Source organism: Centrocercus urophasianus, unplaced genomic scaffold (genome assembly GCF_019232065.1).
Source record: "Centrocercus urophasianus isolate 14NV4802_14NV808 unplaced genomic scaffold, USGS_Curo_1.0 seq_18, whole genome shotgun sequence".
NCBI classification, from domain to species: domain Eukaryota; kingdom Metazoa; phylum Chordata; class Aves; order Galliformes; family Phasianidae; genus Centrocercus; species Centrocercus urophasianus.
In genome coordinates, this window is record NW_024884733.1 from 6115252 (window position 1) to 6134933 (window position 19682).

The 19682-nt window shown below is 46.9% G+C and overlaps 1 protein-coding gene and 1 long non-coding RNA gene across 14 annotated transcripts in view; one reads left to right on the forward strand and one right to left on the reverse strand.

Moving 5' to 3' along the window:
• Positions 1 to 19682, forward strand: part of LOC122160617 — a 115841-nt gene that overhangs the window by 84709 nt on the left and 11450 nt on the right. For 10 of the 13 annotated variants that reach the window (XR_006168918.1, XR_006168906.1, XR_006168913.1 and 7 more), the window contains exon 2: positions 18947 to 19027. This is a non-coding gene — a long non-coding RNA (uncharacterized LOC122160617). The other 3 variants (XR_006168912.1, XR_006168908.1, XR_006168907.1) reach the window with 3 other exon arrangements.
• On the reverse strand, positions 205 to 18574 carry TNFSF4 (TNF superfamily member 4). Its single transcript, XM_042819360.1, has 5 exons — positions 18391 to 18574; positions 10031 to 10284; positions 5920 to 5962; positions 2337 to 3849; positions 205 to 230 (listed from the first exon to the last, which is right to left on the reverse strand). The coding sequence occupies exons 1-4, from the start codon at positions 18443 to 18445 to the stop codon at positions 3494 to 3496; spliced, it is 708 nt and encodes a 235-aa protein (XP_042675294.1). The 5' UTR covers positions 18446 to 18574; the 3' UTR covers positions 205 to 230; positions 2337 to 3493.

The following is a 19682-nucleotide window of genomic DNA, read 5'->3' on the forward strand; positions in this document are numbered from 1 at the left end:
GGTCTCAGGATTGCCAGTAAGTAGGTATGAATTTTGACTTAATGGTAATAGTAAATCAAATTAGTATGAAAACACAGTTGTACTCACATCGAGTTTTGTCTTGCCTCAGCCTTTGTTCTGTTGCTCTCTGAATGAACACCAATACATCACCCAAGGGCCCTTGGCCAGTGGCCCAGCTCCACACCCTGTTGCCTTGGCCGATCACCAGTGTGCTGTGTGGGCGACCAACCCTGAAACCACAGAAGCAGTAAAAAGTGCAAGTCCACAGGTGGGATTGTGTTTGTGCTTGGGAATTTGCTCTAGCTAGTAATCCCCTGGGAACAACTTTATCTCCTGAAGAGGTGACTAATATTGCCATTTAGAATAACTGACACTGGCTGTCATATTTTAACAGCTAAATGTGCAAGTCTTTGCATTAGGATGAGGAAATGGGTGTTTGAGGAGGCAGTGGATGTATTTCAATGTTTGCAGAGGTTTTCTTCACTGAGTGCGGATTCATAGAAGAAGCACTCCTTTAGTTTTCTGCCAGTCCCACAGTTGCAAATACAATCCACAGACCTGCTTCTGGCAAGGTATCTCTCTCCTGGTGTCCTCTTGCCTGTGCTTGCCTGCTCCTTCTGCCCAGCACTTATCTCCCTGGAACAGGTCAGCCAAGACTCACTATCTCCTCCTGCCTCAGCCTGCAGCCTTTCTAGTGCCTCATTCTGCTTACAAGTGGCCTGAGCTCCATGATGTTTTGCCTGCATGGCACACAAGTATTAGCTGTGGTTTGCTGGCTGGGGCGCTGCCTTGCTGCTCAGCATCTCAGTGGAATCACCTTCAGCCTGTTTTCTGTTTTAGCCCTGACAAATGGAGTCCTCTGCTTTCTGCTGCTGACACTGGGCAGTGCCAGCTTTACAGCAGTAGGATCAGCTGCATTTTGCCAAACACATTGCAGCTTCCTTGTTCTCTCTTGCTAGTGAAGTGAACAGCCAATAACTGTGACTCATGATGGCTCTCTAAAAACCACAGGTTAATTATTCATCATTAGTTGTAACCATTTGTGGTAGAAAAGGTGATGACTTTTGAAGGGAGGTGAAAGGTGACTAAATGTTTCTATTGTTGTTGGTCTCGGTTCTGCTCCGCTCTGCTCTCAGTGGTTTCATCTCAGCCAGGAAGCAATAGCTCTGCAGTTTTGATGGGCACCAACGAGGCCAGTTCCTCCTCAGGGGTGACCATGGCTCTTACATGAGCTTTATCACTCTGTCCCTTCCTTCATGGCATGCAGGAAGTGGGAAACAAAGGGAGTATGTGGTGGCCACCTCTGCAGTTCATGCAGTAATGTGGCTCAAACATAAGATGTAGTAGCAGTGGAGATCGCTTTAATATCCTAGCATTGTCAGTAATCTCTGGCTGATGACTGTATTCTGTGTAAGGGTTCTTGTGAAACGGCCAATGAGAGACAGACCATGAAGTCCCCATTAGTTGGGGCAGCAGAGCCCTGTCTCTACAGAGCCATGGATTTTCTCCAGAAACTTCCAGATCCTACCACAGGTGATTTTGAGGGATGAGTCAAAACCTCAGTGCACTAATCTGGTCGGTCAGATTTGTAAGATGTAACATAAGCACCATCTACAAGCTGCTACAGAAACTTAACAACCCAATAGCAAAAAATTAATGCTCATCTATGCAAGAGACTTTGAGCTTTGTGGAGACAGGGATCACAAGACTGAAGCTGATGATACAGAAACTATAGAAACTTGGTGAGTTAATCTCAAAAGTCATTAAGCTCTGGAATTGAATTGTTTCAGCCTTTATTTCAAGACAAGTGTGTGTTCATGTATATATAGGTCAGTCTAGGTCAACTTCAATGTGCAGTGTTTGAAATGCCCTCTCCTGCTCTGAACAGGAAGGTTGATCCTTTCTGAGGGACAGATCTGTTAGCATTGAGGCTTAGTCTCTCAGGTGGTGCAGCACCCTGCAGGCACCCTGCAGGCACAAGCCAGCCTGCAGCTCAGTCCTGATGGAAGAAGCTGCTTCTCAGCACTCAGTGGAGTCACTGCTTCAGCCACGGAGGTTTCCTCCACGGAGCTGAGGAGGTGTGTGTGTAAAAGGTACCAGAAATAGTATAATGTGCATGGAAATGCTCACCAAAGTCTGGAGGATTTCTGAAGCTGCCTTTGACACCTGTGTCTGCAGAGGTGGTTGCTGAGGAGTTGATCAGAGCAGGAAAGCTCTGTGGCATGGGGAAAATCTGCAAGTGGAGTTTAGTTCTGACAACCTGAAGTTGCAACCCTTCCCTTTGGAAGTTTCTAAGAAATAACATTCTCATGCCTATAGTATAAATATATAAATACCTTTAATAATAGACTTTGGAGCGTACAGTCAGCGAGGAGATGCTGAAATGTTGCTGGGGTTCACTGGAAGCCAGATGGTCAACTTGTCCTTAAAATCTGCCCTAGTTCAATCAGAAATGCCACAGCTGCCTGCTGTGCTCAGGGCACAGACAGTGTTGTCCTCAGTAGCTGCTGTCTGCAACATGGGCTCCTGGTCCAGTGGCCAGGAACAGCCTGTCTTTGGATTCTGGCAGAAGCCAGGCAGGGTACGTATGGTGCACAGATGTGTCATGGAAGTTGGGTTGTGAACCTCTTTGTGGTGCACACCTTCATAGCAAGACTCTTCGGACCTATCCGGTCCTCCCTGAGGAGATGTGCAGACCTTCGGGTTCCACTTGGTCCATCAGAGAGAAGTTACCAAGTGAAGGGCCTTCATGCTTCTTCCCAAACTTCATGTACCTGGATCACTTTTGGGTTGAGCCATTCTGTGTGTGTGTTTTTGAGGGAGATTCTCCTTCAGACTAACACCTCTGAGACCTGGCATCAAGATGTAAACATCCTACCTGACACATGGCTCAGGATCAATACTCTGCAGACAGCTGGGATGGCCTGCGAGCCTTCTCTCTCATAGCTGCTCCTACAGATCCCAAGGTAGCTGCAGGACCTTCCTGCAGTCCAGTTGAGTCCTGTTAGCTTCTTTTGGAAGCCCACCTTCCCTTTATGGCCTTTACCTGCCAGAGAGCATTTACCCAGTTCTCTGCAAAGGCAGTATCTTCCTGGCGTATCTTCCTGATTTAGCACTTTATTTTAGCAAATATACAGCGTGTTTGTATTATATACAGGTACTGCCAAGTGACTAGAGACACCCAGGGTTTCTCTGAATATGAATGAAGCTCGGATACATTTCTTTGGCTTTCATCTCTGTTGTCCTCAATGGCTTCACACACCCCTTTGTTGAGTGTTAGAAGGATCCATCCTAGCTGCGTAGAGCTCCAAAGAGATGCGTGCGCTATATGAAGCCTGTTTGCATTGTGATTTATCTGCACCCCAGCTGAGGCTTTCCACAGCCCCAAGGAGGGAGTCTGCCTGTACAAGTACAGCCTGGGGAACAAGCCTCCTACGTTCAAATGGATCAGTAGGAAAAGCTGTACTTTATGTTTTATGTTTCATGCCTTCATCTATGAGTTGCAAAAAATGGGATTTAGTAGAACAAGGCTAAATGTCAAATGCTGGATTGTGGCGTTCGAGCTGGTTGACAGGATGATGTTATTTTCAGCAAACAAGTAGAGTATCGTGATGAGATCTACCGCGTTGCTGCTGTTCTGGACATCTCGCTCCCAGAGGGGTGGGGCATTCTTGTTTTCTGTATTCTGCATCATCAGCTTCAGTGAGCCCTTCTCCAGGTCAGGAGAAAGAACACCCTTCAGAGACACCACATAGAGGCCATCACAGGGGATCACGATGGAGCCATTTATGACAGGAATGGAGGTAAATTCAGCACTGAGATTCATGGCCACTCCTGCAATGCTTTGGCCTGGAACAGAAGAGAGAAAAGATGATCCCATTAAGACAAATATATTCTTGATAGAAGGCAGTTTTGTACAGTCTACCTGCAGGTAGGGTGGAAAAACATAGGAAAGGAAGAGACTGAACTAGAGAATGGTGCAGACTGGAGCTAGGTTATCATCTGTGCTAGACATACTTGATGTGCAGTGAAAGTTTTCAAGTTCCCATCCCTGAGCATGCTGCACCTTTTGGACTGCAGCTCCAGTTTGTATGAATAATTTCCCCAGGTTTCTGCTTATATATTATTTATTTACTCTATTAATTAAGACATAGAAGTAAAGCATTCCTATGAGTTTAGGAAATATGGATTCCTCAGAGAAACAGAAAATAAAAGCATCATATAAGAGGAGGGAAAAGTTATCCAAGCTGGAAAGAAGGGAAAAAGAGCTTTCTCTGGAGATGTGGGTAAAAAAAATCCCTGCCTTTGTTCTTGGATCCTTTTGGAGAAAGTAGGATGAAAGAGCAGTGTAGACAGAAACAGAAGGAATAAATGAACACAGAGCAGAATCCGGAGAAATTGAAACTTTTCTACGAAAGGTTTTCTGTGGGAAAGATCAGTATCAGTTCCCAGAGCTATGCTAGAAATGTTCTCCGGCTGTGCTGTGCACCACACAGGGGAGGCTGATGATAAATCATCGTCATCAGGTCTGTCTGCACAACACAGCCCCGTTCTGCAGCGGGCAGACTTCCCAAGCTTTTTCTCTAACATGGCTTCCTGTTAGGTTAGACTGTCGGCCACCATTGTAATATTCACCAAATGCGCAAACAACGTTTTCATTGTGACTTGAAAATTTGAGTTGTTGCTCCTTTTGCTGAGGTGTGGCATGAGGCAAAGCATGCAAACTACACGGTGCGCTGAGCGCTGCTGTTTCTGCCACCATGTGTATGCTCATTTTTCTCCAGGAAATCATTTGCATTTTTCATAAATCAGGAAATCATTTACTTGTTTCAGAAATACCCCAAGAGGGTACTGTGTAAATTCTCAGTAAATTCTCAAAAACACATGTTTTCACAGAATCACAGAATGGCTGGGATTGGAAAGGACCTCAAGGATCATGGAGCTCCAACCCCCCTGCCACATGCAGGGCCACCAGCCTCCCCATTTCATACTAGACCAGGTTGCCCAGGGACCCCATCCAATCTGGCCTTGAACATCTCCAGGGATGGGGCATCCACAACCTCTCTGGGCAGCTGTTCCAGCACCTCACCACTGCCATGGTAAAGAACTTCCCCCTGACATCCAATCTAAATCTTCCCTGCCTCAACTTAAAACCATTTCCCCTCGTCCTGCAGTTATCAACCCTTTCAAAGAGTTGACTCCCCTTGTTTCTAGGCTCCCTTTAGGTACTGAAAGGCTGCAATGAGGTCACCCCGCAGCCTTCTTTTCTCCAGGCTGAACAAGCCCAGCTCCCTCAGCCTATCTTTGCAGGGGAGCTGCTCCAGTCCCCTGGTCATCTTTGTGGCCCTCCTCTGGACCCTCTCCAACAGCTCTCTGTCTTTCTTGTACTGGGGCTCCAGACCTGCACACAGTACTCCAGATGGGGCATCACAAGAGCAGAGTAGAGAAAGCCAATCACCTTCCTGTCCCTGCAGGCCACCCCTATTCTGATGGAGCCCATTATACCATTTGCTTTCTGAGCTGCAAGAGCACGCTGCTGGCTCATGTTAAGTTTTTCACCCACCAAGACCCCCAGGTCCTTCTCTGCAGGGGCTACTCTCAAGGACTGCTCCTTCCAGTCTTTTTGTTTTGTTGTTTTGTTCTTCAATGGAATGAATGCTTGTTTTAGTATGTAAGTATGGACAGCAGAAAGCTGCTCCAATTTCTTGTGTTTCATCCCGTAGAGGAAAAGCTCATTGATTAGTTTTGTACATCATGGCACTATTCCTCTTTCCTCTGCTCTCCTGGCCTTGTCCTCCACCAACACCACAGCACCAGGCACTTGGGCTACCAGAGCCCCCAGACAACATGGGGATCCATTTGGGAACTGGGACAAGTGCCCCAGAGCACCAGGAGACCCCTGGCTGGCTGCCCACCCACCTGTGTACCGGATGAAGGTCCACTTGACTTTGTCACTGTGAGGCTGAAAAAATAAGAAGAGAAAAAAATCTATGTTAATGCCCCTGGGTCCCATTGCTTCTGCCAGTTTTACTTTCATTTCTGTTCTGGGAACAGGACGCTGCTAGCCAGCTATGCACCTTGCTTGCGCATACTGCCATTATTATAAAGTAAAACTTTAGAGTAATTCCCAGCCAATCCAACCTTCATCCAGCAGCTGAGCACACCAGGGACATATGGTCCTGCCTGGAAAAACATCTTGGTGAGCGTGATCAAGGTAGACCAAGCAGGAAGAACCTTGGGGTGCAGAACCTCTCTGCATGGCTGCTTGAGTGCAACTGGCAGCTGGGGATGCCTGCCCACAGAGTTGGATGTGCCCTGTCTGTCACCCTCGTGCTGCAGGGCACCGAAAGGTGGCTCTGGCTTTGTAGGCTCAGAACAAGTGCTCTCGGTGCATTCTCTGCACTCTGGGTCAGGCCGTTGCAGGATGCAATGCTCCCAGTGGCTCCCTTAGAAGTGCATTAAGGCATGTTTAAAATCGGTTTGCATTTTACATGTATAACAGAAAAAGTGAATGCAAATAGAGAAGTGGGCATTTTAATGATCAGATATGCAAAGCACCAAGCTGCTGCATTAGAATTTTTTTAAATCTGATCATCTCTAACACATCTCTCATCTTAACCACAGGAGGCCCAAATCTGCTGTGTCTTCACAACCACAATTCTTCAATATCTTGCCTGACTTAAGAGTGACAGATTAAGCTGGCTGCTGTGTTTTTTTCTCTGCCTATGCTATGGGTTTTCAAAGATGTGTCAACACGTTTCTGACCAGCTATCTTTTATATTTTTTACCCCATCTGTTACAGAAACAGCAGCAGTCTCCTCACTGTGAGCACGTAAACAGTGTTGGAAGTAGCAAACTCGAGGGTGAGCACAGACAGACACGCTGACCCGTGGATCCAGTGCTGCACCCTGGCAGAAGCAAGAGGGCAGGGAAGGTGTTTAGAGTGGCAGCCTGCTGTGCTGTATGTGCTGAAGCGTGAAGAGGGTGCTGGCAGTGGGAAAGGTCTGCTCTGGCACCCTCTAGTGCTGTTACAGCTGATGTAGTGCTTGAGAGGCTGGATGCAACTACCGAAGACAAGCTTTTATTGTGTCATCGCTATCTGGTGCCAGATAGAACATTACTGATCCTATCTATCACTGTAGTGGCTTGAAGCTACACTTATTATGTTTCTAGGCGCCCAAATGTACAAGGATCTCACCCTTTGACTCAAGCAGCTGAAATTTCCAGGTAGTTTCCCAACAAAATAGCTAAGTGCAGAACTACTGAGCTTCTGAGGTCGTGCAACATCCATTGCGAGCTGTCCAGTCTGGCTGTCAGTGGACAGGGTCTGATAAAACACGTGTTTGGGACGAGCTTGTGGCAATTCTAAAAAATCAGCCCCACTGTCACTAAGGCTCTTTACATGTTTGGCATATCTTTGGTGAAGTCTTGAAGGACTTCATTATCAATTAATCTAATAAATTTTAGGTGACTGTGCGCTGAAAGTGAGTTGTATGCCAGGATTATGACTATATCTTTCTCATCTACATTAAACCTCTGTAAAATTACTTCCCCTGCACCTTTTCCTGCTCTGTTCAAGCAAAACCATCTTGCAATAGGTCACTAGGAGCTGTTGAGCTGCCAGTGCCATTTATTTTGCCTGCATTCATCACTAGGGGGTTTCACACCCTCTGACTATACCTGCAAGCAGCCTGCCCTTGGTCTTTCCCAGCTGGCTCAGCAGAAGGAGGTAATTTCAGCAGAGATGGGAAGTCACAAGCACTGCATATACACAAGTTACTATTGTTAATAGTTGCTCATTTGGAGGACACAGCTGAGGCTTGCTCTCCTAGCCACATGGTGATACAAACCAGCTTGCTGTACATTTTTGTTAAGCATGTTCTGTTGTGCAGATTCTCTCATTCTTGAACATGTTTCGTAACATTATTTACACTGTGTTTTTGCTGAGTAGTCCAGTGGGATTTAGGGATTTGTGAGGACAATGGAAAGTAATCAAACATGATCTTTCTATGAAAAAGCACAGCTACTATCTATTACAATTAGCATGGCACTGTCCTGCTATGGAGCTTCCCAAGAGCAGGAACAGCCTCTTGGTCACTGCCAGGCCCCAGCTCTCTGGGCCTGCCACCCAGATGGTGCTGTGCACTCCCTCCCAAGTCTGTCTCCCTGAACTGCCCCCAGAGTCAGGTCTGATTAGCACTGCTCCCTCTGCTTTTTTAAGGTGAGTCCATGGTTATCCTACAAAGCCCTGTAATTCTCATGCGATAAAAGCCCCCCAGGGTATAGCCCATGAGACCTCTCCCACACAGCATGCCCTGTCAAATAGAGCACTTGGTGCTTAAAATAGTGGGAACAGGTTTTGAGCTTGCACTTAGCAAGTGTTTAAAGCTGGAGGAGTCCTTCCTGATGGCTCCCAGGGCCTCGGCTTTTCCTCTGCAGCGGCTGCTGCTCCTTGAGCACCCTGTTTCAGTCATTTCTATTGAGGAGGGAAACTCCAGGCCTGCATGTCTTCTCCTCATCAGCTTCTGTCTAGGATTTGTAAGGCTGACAGGCTGCGCTGCCATCTTTCTCAGGTGGCAGAAGACTTGAGTTTACATTTTTACAGAGCAGAGAACTCCTGAGAGTTGAGGGCTTGCAACCAGAGTGGGACCCTAGAGAGGTTTCTGTGTTTCATAGACTCATAGAATTGTTTGAGTTGGAAGGGATCTTTAAAGGTCATCAAGCTCCAATCCCCTGCACTGAACATACAGCTCCATTAGGTGCTGAGAGCCCCATCCAGCCTGACCTTTAATATTTCCAGGGATGGGGCATCCCCCTTTTCTCTGTGCAGCCTGTGCCTGAACCTCACTGCCCTTATCACCACCCTTATTCAAGCAGGGCACCACAGCTTCCCCATCTCCATTGGCTTTAAATGCAGCTTCTCTCAAAAAAAAACCACAAATAAACAAACAAAAAAACCCCAACATAGTAGAAGACTAAACTGAATGAAATGTGTTATCTCTTAGTGTTATCAGTGACATCACTGTAAAATTTAACAACTGCTGTGAGGTACAGGACAGTGAAATTTGCTCAGAGCATGAGTGTTTTCATTGCACAGCAAAGCACCTAGAACATCAGGCCGTCTCTCCCTTGCAGTGTCATATGCCTGGCTTGCTTCTCTGTCATGTCTAAGTGAGAGGACAGAATGAACACTGGTAACATGAAGCACAACACACTTCAAAGTAATCACTGCTCCTGGAGAAGATGTGGGAAGGGTAGCTTGTGCATAAGCAGCACTGAAATAGCAGTGAAATCTTGTTGATAATCTGCAAACGTGTGAAAGAGGAAAATGTACTTGCTGCAGGTTTACTAAAAGTTTACAAATCTCAAGCATCTCAGTTAGGCATATTGTCTGCAGTATGTAAATGAAACCCTCTGGTCTCATACTCAGCATCTTTCTCTTGTGTAGACACACACAGGCTTGAACCGTCCTCTGCAAACACAGATGGCTGTTCCCAAAGCCCAGTGTGCATGCAGCCTGGGAGCACTGTAGGGTTTCCAGATTCTTGCTAGAGCTGTCACAGGCTAGCTTGCATTCTGACATATCTACCTGCATATATAGTATATTTTAAAATTCAGGAGAAGTTTATAAGCTACCTGGTTTCTGGTCCTTCATTTTGCACTTAATAAAAGTAACTATCCACTCAGACAATCTCAATTAAAAGAGCATACACAAGTCACTGCAAGTCAGCTCACTAGCAGCTGATGAAGTGGTGGGGCTGGAGTCATGGGGGGACAGACCTCTTCCAAGGGTGCTGCTGCACAGTGCATTCCTGGAACCATCCCACTTCTTGACAGCTTGTCCCCCAGCCCTGTAGTTGGTGACACGGGGCACTATTGTGAGGACAAGAGGTATAAGAAAGGTGTGAGAATTATTAGGAATGCATCAGAACCTTACGGCTAGAATAGGGATAAACCTTTGTCTTTGCTAACGAAGCCCCATACTAAGTTCTACAGGCCAGAAGACAATGGGTTGAACAAGAGCTCTTACCGTCCAGAGTTGCAGAGAATCTGTACCAAGGTAAATCAAGCAGGCAAGCAGTAATATCCACTGAGTGGCTGCAGACACGAGGTACAGCGTGTTCCTCTTAGCCTGTCCTTTTTGCCAGCCCTTCCACTCATCATCACTCATGATGCCAGCAGGCTCCTTTTCACAGTCCTTCTGATCGTTGTGCTTTCTCAATTCCGTATCTGACTGTTCTTCCATCTCTGCCAGCAGGGCAGGGACGAGGAGCACAGGAGGGCCTGTGGAGCACAAAGCGGATGAGATAGGTGCTCCTGCCCCAGGAGCAGAAATGAAATGAACACGCTGCCTTCAGGAGAGGGTTTTATGTGCACAGAGGCAGGCAGGGGAACTTCTTTGTGACTAATCTGAATTTCCCCTTCCTTCTTTCTTTCTTTCTGTCTTTTCTTTATTCTTTTTTTTTTTTTTTTTTTTTTTTTTTTTTTGTGAATGTGGGGGCTGGTTTGTTGCATCCCAGTTCAGTTTTGAGTAAGGGCCTTTGAATGTAGATGTGTTTATGTGTTTATGTCTTTCATAGTTTCAGCTGTGGATCTCTTGATATGTGATGTTTCCAATGGTAGCTAAGAGTTGGATGGACACTGATCTCTCTGAGCAGTCTTTTGACAGTAAAAGCTCTCATCTTTCTGTTCAGCTGCAGGTTGGGGGTTTACAGAGCGCTGGCTACCTGCCTGGTTTGTAGAGTATGATGCTGCTGAAATCTCTTTTCTGTAAAGAATTAATAGGAGGGAATATCAGACAAATGGAAGTCATGAAGAATTGGAGACAAAATATGTCCTTTCTCTTCACCTTTGTCTTCTACCTTTAAGGCCATGGGATGCTGCATGAAACTTATGAGAGAGAAAATGGAGAACTGCTCATGGAGCATCCCTGCACCCTGCCCCTACAAGTGGAGGGACAGCCCTGGGCCATCAGGCTTCCCTCCTGGAAGATCACTGCCTTTTGGGACGCTGAAAACTTGAAATGCAAATCCAGTTTTTCCTATCTGTCCAAGGGCCTGTATTACATGTTCCTCTGCCGCCTCTCCTCCCAACACTCCCCTTTTGCTTAGTCTTCTTGTGACACTCGCATGTGATGTGTGAGTTGATACATGTCAGTTGTCTGCAGCAAGGGCCATCTCCTGCGCATGTTTTGGGTGACAAGATGCAAAGCCTCTTTGGAGGCTGTCCACCACTGCTTTCTGTCACTCTTTCAGACAGATTTTTTTTGTTGTAAATCAGCATATCGTGACCAGAGTCAGGTGCTACCTTCTCCCAGTGAGGATCAGGCCCATTGGGAGTGTTATAATGCATTCATCTGTCAGGTATGAGCTGTCAGAAGTTTCCCTTCCCCAAAATGTTCTCTCTTAACTTGTCAACTTGTCACAAGGCACATGTCCTGACAAACATGTACTCTGCATGCAGAGAAAGCAAGTATAAAGTTTTTTTCATATGGGTTTTTTTTTTCCATTTAAACAAGGATATTTCTTATAAACATGATTGAACAAAGGATGGAGTGCAGCACTTGAGTGAGCAAACTTCTATGAGGACACACAGCTCCTCAGTACATTTATTCCTGAGAAATAAACTCAGTTGGCAAAAGCTGGTAGATTGAGTCAGGAATACACTGGTATTTGTCTTAAGAGCAGGCCAGAAGTCATGAAAACTTACTTAAAAAATGCTCAATTTTAAAATTTTCTGTTACTTCTTGGGTGCATGGGAATTCCTGTCCCACTTCTGCCAGCAGCTGCTCACTGGGGCATGCTCAAGCCCCACGCTGAACCCCAGCTCACCAAGAGGTCCAGGAACAGCCCTAACCCTCTTTCCTTGTCCCAGATATGACTGATGCCATGGTGAGGGGAAGTGATGCTGCCTCTGAGAAGTTCCCTCTGACCTAGATGGCATTGCTCCCAGCACTGAGCTCAGGTTTAGCCAAGACCTGAAGAGGAGCAAGGCAACACTCTGTGGTGCTGCAGAGGCCCACTGAAGCTGTGGGGACACGGAGAGGGAGGTTGTTTGTTCCTGCAAGTCTGCAACATCCTATCTCATCCTACCTGCTTCCATGAAAGCTCCCCAGGAAACAGGCTCCGTGTTTCCAGCCACAGTGTTCATCCATAACAGGCTTAGTGAAGAGATTTATTAATCTTAGTGTGTCTTCAGAATAGCTTTCCAGTGGGGAAAAAAATCTACCTCTGGGTCCTTCCCCATGACGCTATTTTCAGCCAGCTGCAGCTCCTGGCCGTGTCGGCCAGGAAGCTGGGACCAGGCTCTACTGATGCCACAGGAATGGCAAGACATGCTGAGAGTCTGTCTGGGCTGCAAACATCTGCACCTCCTTGTGCCCTGAGGTGCCTGCTTTGGGCACGGCTCAGGACAGGTGCCCATCACTTGCAGTCCCCATGGCAGAAGCAGGGAGGAGCACTGTGAGGCAGGCTTGTCCAAAACCTGTGCTCCTACCTGTAGCGAGAGCCATCAGCAAGGGGCTGCAGAGGCAATCAGCACAGATCTGGTATAGCCTGCCAGCGAGCCTGGCAGTGGTTCAGTGGGGAATCACTGAAAGAGAGAGTAATCTTTACACCACATCTGCCTTCCTGGAAGAGTAGGCACTGCCATGTACCAGAGTAGCTCTGCCAGATGCAGCAGCCCGCTCTCTCCTATTGGCCCTCCAAGGAAGGAAACTGTTTCACAGTTGCTGCTTGGTTTCTACAAAAATACTGGAGATGCTAAGACATTCCAAACCAGCGTGACCCCATAATGCTCACATTCTGTTATGTGCTTTTGATCCAGACACAATGTCTCACTCATCTCCCTTCCCCACTTTGGATATTGCACTGGTTTTGTTTCTAAAAGAATGTACCCTGAAAATGTGGGTGGAGGTTGTGCATATGTATGTCTGAAATTGCTCTGTCATTTCTGTACTCCCCCAGTGCAAGTGTTGCTTAGCCTGGGTTAATAACACAGGCGGCACTGAGGATCGAAAGCTGCATTTCAAGTAATGTATCTGGCATTGTGTCCGAAACAGGAAAGAGGACAGCTCATTCAGTGCCATCATGAACAATGATGCATAAACTACCTTCCGCGGTTTTAATTGCCTTCATCTTGTCCGCCTGCCTTGCATACTGAAACCCAAGTGCATGCAGGGTTGGTGGTTTCAAGTACATGCTATGAGATCCCCTGCTTGCACTCCCACAGGAAATCTTCCTAGCTTCTGGTTTCTTTGTCATCCCAGTCATTTTCCAAAGACATGCTTCCTGCTGGTACTGACAGCAAAATTATTCCTGCCAGAACTGATGGCTAAACCCTGGCTAACGCATATTGACCATGGTTGAGGCTCAGTCCTGCAGTGTCACCCCTCTACCAGATGTTGAAGCTGCTACCCATCAGCGTCCCCATGCCATGAGGCTGCTATACTCCAGCCCGTGGGATGAAGCAAAGAGCATCCTCACCATAAAACGCAGCTCCTGGCCCATTGGGAGCATTGCACATATGTGAGGGCTCTTCTCCAAGGCCTGGGAGACCCTGCAGGCACCCTTCCCAATTCTATTCCTATTTCCTGGGAAAGTACTCTTAGAACCCCAAAAGGAGGAAACTGGGAGTTACATGGGTCAGATGAACTTCTCAGAAGAATAGGAGAACAACTGATTGAACTGTTTATAAACATCTAGAAAGAAAAAGGAAATGAAAAGCAACCAGTGTGGGTTTCCAGGAACAAAAGATAAAGTTGTCTTGTGAGGGATAAGAAAGTCTCGGGCACACGAGTAGCTGTAGGAATTTGTGGTGTCTTTGGTAAGAAGTCTGACTCTTCTTTGTTACACTGATGATTAAAGATCTGTATGAAATCACTGCTAGACAGAAGCAGAGCAAGTTGAGTGATTATTGATGGTTTGGTGACAAAATGGAAGGACCTGTCCTAAATTCAGCACCTCTGCAGTTCCAGAGCTCCAAGTGTTTTGAACACAGTTGACTGTGAGCTAGGCAACACAGATGCTCCTTTTGAGGCAAGGTATCTCAGGCACTTTCTGGCTCTTCTCAGTACTCTTTGGCTCTAATTTAAAGGGCTGGCATCTACTTGGAGTGCAGTGCTAGCAGAGATCTGCTGTTGCTCTCGTTGGTGCCATCAGGTAGTACAACTTATACCCAGTGCTGTCCTTTCATGTGCAGTTCCTTATTGTCCACCGACAGCTGTCTTTACCTTGAGGGTCTTGGCTCATACAATCTGATGAAGCAGAATAGCAGGAAATAGCAACTGAAGACTCGTAGTTGTGCAAGAGTGTAGCAGAAATGCTAAGTCACAGCATGAAGCAGTGATTGAGCACCTGGTGGGAAGGCAGGGCCAACCCAGGGGAGTTCAGGTGCGTGCAATGAACCTGAGTGACCTGAAGGGCTGGAGCCAGGATCCACACATTCCCAGACCTCATTTAAGGGCTGGCAGTGGAGGTGACGGTATCTTGCTGGAGATCTGTGCCTACCTGAGACCTTCCAAAGGTAAGCAGTTTTTTTCTTCCTTTGTTTCTGCACCCATAGCTGCTGCATTTAGGTTTGTTCTCCTTTGCTGTAGGGTTGTGTCACTCTGCTGTTATTGCTATTCTTTCAATCATGTTATAGCATTACAAAGAGAAAAAAGCAAAGCATAGGACAGGCAACATGTTCTTCCAGGTCTAGCTGCTCAGCATGTGCCTTATCTAGTGCTCTTTTAATGCTTTCAGGATTAATTGAACTGAGCCAGTCCTACTTATCAAGGTAAAAACATTTAACCCCAGAATATTGTGCACTCCTGCTTCAGTGTCTTGCAACCATATGAACTATTTTCCATGCTTTGGTTTTGTTCCCATGTGACATTTTCATGCTCCTCACTTACAGCCGCTCTTTGGCTGCTAATGCTCCAAGAATTTCTGCTAGCAGAGGCATTGGGCCAGGAGGTTGTATGATTCAGACAGTTTTTGGCAGTGAAAAGCAGAGGAGGAGATTGTGGAAATGCTGTGAAATTCATGAATCAAATCCTGGGCATCTATGGCTTGGTGCCATTAAGAGTGGAAAAGATCTCTAAGGTCATCAAGTCCAATCATCCAACCACCAATCTATGCCTGCTAATCCGTGTCCCTCCATGCTGCATCTCTGTGGTTCTTGAATGCCTCCAGGGACAGTGACACCAACGCCTCACTTCAGAGCGCTGTGCCGGGATCTTTCCAAGTGAGTAGCGGGGTGAGTGGCATCACTGTAGCACCCCTGTGGTTCTACTGCTGCATGTAAACATGTTCCCCAGGACTGCCACAAGGGTTGTTGTAATCCCTTGGTGAGGAGAAGGCTCTTTTTCAAGAGGATGGTTGCATAAGCCCAATTCCAAGAACTGGCTGCGCTAAGCACAGAAAATCCAGGCAGGATTAGGGCTTCTGATAGTGCCAGCGGGTTTTCCCAACCCTTAGGGACTGTGGTGTGCCCAGCACAGGCCATACAGCATCTGCAGCAGAGCTACATGTTTAATGGCAACATGCTACAGCCGTGTCATGGTGCTGAGCTCCCAGTGGACCACAGTGCAGTCCTGTGCAGTCTCAGAGCTAGGGGAGGTCAGTATCCCCTCACCATGAGCAATGGCATGTTACAGCAGAGCTGTGAGGTTTTAAGGCCAGCTGTACCACTTTTTTACTTTCTTTTTTTTCTTTTTTTTTTTCTTCACCAGAAGAAACTTTCCAGGTTGACGGTGACCTTTGCCTTGAGCATTATCTCTTTCCAGTGAGCCCCTGTGGATTTTGCTACTGTCTTTGAGTGGACTTCACTCACCATGACTTCAACTGAGTGGGCAGGGGCTGAGTGTTTGCTCTGGCACCTCTGAAAGGTTGAGGTGAACTTAGTCATACCAGTTTTCCTTCCTGTTCCTCAGTAAGAAATCACGCCCATAGCATTAGATTGTAAAATAACAGGAGACAAAAGTCAAATAAATCTTTCAATATCTTTCTAGAGAAGAGGAAACAATTGATGCTAATACTAATAAAGATAAAGCTTCCACTTAAAAAACACAGGTTCTCGTGTAGAGCTGCTGGGCTTGGCCAGTTTTCTCCCAGTGAAGCTTCCTGTAGGGTTGGACACTCCAGGAAGGGATGTGCAGCCAATGATGCTTCATGTGCATCCCTGTCCTGGAAAGAGTTAAAGATGTGGCTTCTCTTGCTTATCTGGTGCTGTCTTCATCAGTCTGTCTGCTTTCCTTTATTACTCTTATGGGAGTTTTTTGTTTCTAAAATTCTCCCCTTGAAAGTTGCAGCTCCTGATTCTTCCAGTGGGTCTCTAATATTGCATTAAACAGTTGGAGAAGTGTAGGATGAATATTCCTGTCCCAGATAAACCACTGGGAACACCCGTGTAGTGCTATTTCCTACTTCAAGACATGAGTCCATGTGTCTTTTCACAGCTATTTTATTGGGATCAGACAGCCAGCCTTTTCTAACCAGCATACCTGTAATACCATTGTATGTGCCTCTCAAGATCATTACCCAGTAGTCATAGGACTTCAGGGACTAAGTCAAAACCAGGTGTCAACAGAATTATGTTGACCACATAACGCTATCTTCCTCACGTACATTATGAACTCTTTTCCCTTTTTTGTTTTCTAAGTATTGTTTTATCATTTTTAACAGTTATCAGATTAAACGTCTGCCAAAATTGTTTCCTTCGTAAACACTTCTGAAAGAGCTCTTGATTTGTTGTTTTTTTGTTTTTTTTTTTTATTTTTTTTTTTTCCATCCACAAACAGTTACTTTTTTTTTTTTTTTTTTTTTTTTTTTTCCCCCCATCTGGTCAGCTTAGCTCATAACTTCCCCCAGTTTATATTAGATCTGATGAACCATCTGGTGCCTATATTACTGTCTGGGACTGCCCTCTGTTTGCTCACACTGACCATCATCAGACAGCAGTCACTACTTTCTGAGCAACTACCACCTTCAGAGAGAAATTACCTTTCTTTGCCCTGAGAAGCACCTCATGCAGCCTGGCCTGCTGCTGCAGGCACATGGTGGGAGTGGGCACCAACCTTGCTCAGCCTCAGCAAGGCAGCACAACCTGCTCACTGGTGGCTTTCTCTTTTATTCTTCACTCCTTTTATTTATGAAAGATCCAATTGCCTAAATGCAGCTCGAATGGGCTGGGGAGTTTTTACCCCAACAATATCCCCATAAGGCATAATCTTTCACCTTTGGGACAGATGAAGTCTGAGCATCCAGATGTCACCCAAGATTTTAAAGCGTATCTCAAGCGAATTGCACACTTGGTGTGATGTGAACCTCACAGGCAGAGCAGCCAGTATTTCTCAGGTGCCATGTATCTCTTGCAGAACTACACAGTGAGCAGCCCCGATGCTGCACGTTGTGCTGGGCAGGACCCCAGCTGCTTGCAGGAACATCCCACAGCTGTGGTGCATGGAGCGCCCACAGCCATCACACAGCCATGCATTTTGGTATGCACGGGGCTCCCCAAATGAGTGCATGCAGCCCCTCTGCACTGTGTGTTCGGAGGGCAGCGAGACAGCAGTGAGAGCCCCAAATGAGTAAGCCTGGCCTGAGGTTTTCTCTGTATTACGCACGGCAGCCCTCGCACTCCGATGGGCTTTAACAGGGGATGGCACTGTGGTTCCCAGCCCTCGTTCTGGGAGCCCACCTCATGGCTGTCACCCTTCAGCCCCCAAGCACACGGGCAGCCATAGGAGGGGTATGATGCTGCAAGACGCAAGCATGAGCTGGTACAAGCTGCCAGCCTTGTGCCATGGGTGTTTGCTGCTGACAGATGCTTCGCTTTTTCCCTCAACTGCTGCTTTCAGAGGTCCTTAAGTGAAATACAAACAGCTCTGCTAGGTTCTGGGGAGGGTTCTAAGGACATAACACAGCAGGCTGTCAGCGCAGGTTCTGGGGCCTGCAGGGGCAGTTAGGAGGGAAGGGAGCAGCCACCTGAGTTTGCTTACAGGAGCACCTCTGGGAAAGCCTGCACTGAGGTTGCTTTGTGTTGGGGTTTGCCATATCCATCAGACCAAGAGAGATGAGGGTGCTGCAGCACTGACATTCTAGCATTGGCAGTGAGCACGCACACAGATGCTGTATGTGCATGCACAGCATGTGCATGTATAGATGTAGTTTGTGTATACATGCAATTCATGTATATGTACACAGCCATGCAGCTCAGCACATGCACAATACCCAGTCACTTGCAAACAGCACAAATGGCCTCATCCTATTCCCCTTGCTGACAAATCAGCATGAAAGCCCACAAGCAGAATATATATATATATATCTGTGCAATATAGATTCCTCCAGCCACTGCTGTGCCACACACAGTGTGTGCAGCCTATCCCCTGACTCCCACACCACTTACCACAGTCACCAGCCGGCCTGGCTTGCTGTGTGCTAGCACTTGCACACACCATCATGCATCCTGCACCCCAGTTCCTGCAGCTGCTAGGGTTCGATGCTCCCTCCGTGTACTGCTGCTTCCGCTTCCTTACATGCTCTATGCTTTGAACAGAGCTCCTCACCTGGGAGACAGCTATAAAGAGAGCTCAGTCAGAAGACATGGCACAGCCAGAGCAGCACCCCAGTGCCCTTTTTGTCCTTTTTCCCTGTTTTTCCATGCTTGTTCCTCCCCAGACTGCACTGGTCCCTCCCTTTCTCCTTGTTCTTCCCACAGACATCCCACGATAAGCCCTACACGATCCCCAAAGGCTCTTCTTGGCATTCCATAGCAAGTCTGTGTGCCTTTGAGTGATCACGCCTTGTGTTTTCTGGACAGACAAGAGAGTGCTGCGCTCCTCGGGGCGGATGCAGGGGCCCTGGGGATATGTCAGAGTCTGATCCCAGCAGTACTCTGTTCTTCTCTGTCTGCTGCTTCTGGAACACACACACTGAACAATACATCCATTTTTTTTCAATAGCTGCAGCCTTCAGGACAGGCTCCTGCGCCGATACTGAGCGGAAAGACCGTTGAGTATTTTTACCATGAGACCACAGGAACGGTGAGTTATGACTCTGGCATTTCATGACAACTTTTTCTTGGTAAATTATCCCCTTCTTGTGTAGTGCTCAGGGATTCTGTGCTTTTTTTAAGTCCATGTGATATTTTTAGACATTCTTTTAGTGCTCTAATTTTAGTAGCTTTTGCAACATATTACTCACTCTGCAAAAGGGAAGAGTTCACTCCCCTGAGTTCTTTCCCCTGCCAACACAAACTCTCCCACTAAAGCTGGAAGAGAAGAAGAGCCCACGTTGTCTTGTTTCATAGCATTTCCTTCCCTTTGCCCCTGCTGCCCGGAACAGGGAAGGAGCTGCATGTATTGTATTAACTGCTCTTTTATTAACAGCTGTCATAGCCACAAGAGCTGGGATGCGGTTGGGTCAGTGCAAAAGCCAAATACACCAAGGTGATGCAGAACCCCTGACCTGCGGGCAGGCTGACCTGTGGGCAGGAGCTAGGAGTTGGTTCACGCCCATTGTGCCAAGCCAATAAGCACACAGAGTCAGAATCCCATAGAGGTCCTTTATTCTTAGCAACCTGTGGTGCAGAGGCACGTGGACGCATTTCCTTTGAGATTTGAGGAGGAAAAGCATTTGCGCATGCCTTAACTTGCTTCAACTTGTCTGACCTGGATATAGCACTCAGCAAAGTCCCTG

Excerpts from the sequence above, each read along its gene's own strand:
- TNFSF4 (XM_042819360.1), bottom strand. The coding sequence starts at position 18,445 with ATGATGGTGTGTGCAAGTGCTAGCACACAGCAAGCCAGGCCGGCTGGT. Across the intron at positions 5,963-10,030 it reads ATTCTCTGCAACTCTGGACG|CCTCACAGTGACAAAGTCAA; the intron begins GTAAGAGCTCTT and ends TTATTTTTTCAG. Across the intron at positions 3,850-5,919 it reads GACCTTCATCCGGTACACAG|GCCAAAGCATTGCAGGAGTG; the intron begins GTGGGTGGGCAG and ends CTTCTGTTCCAG.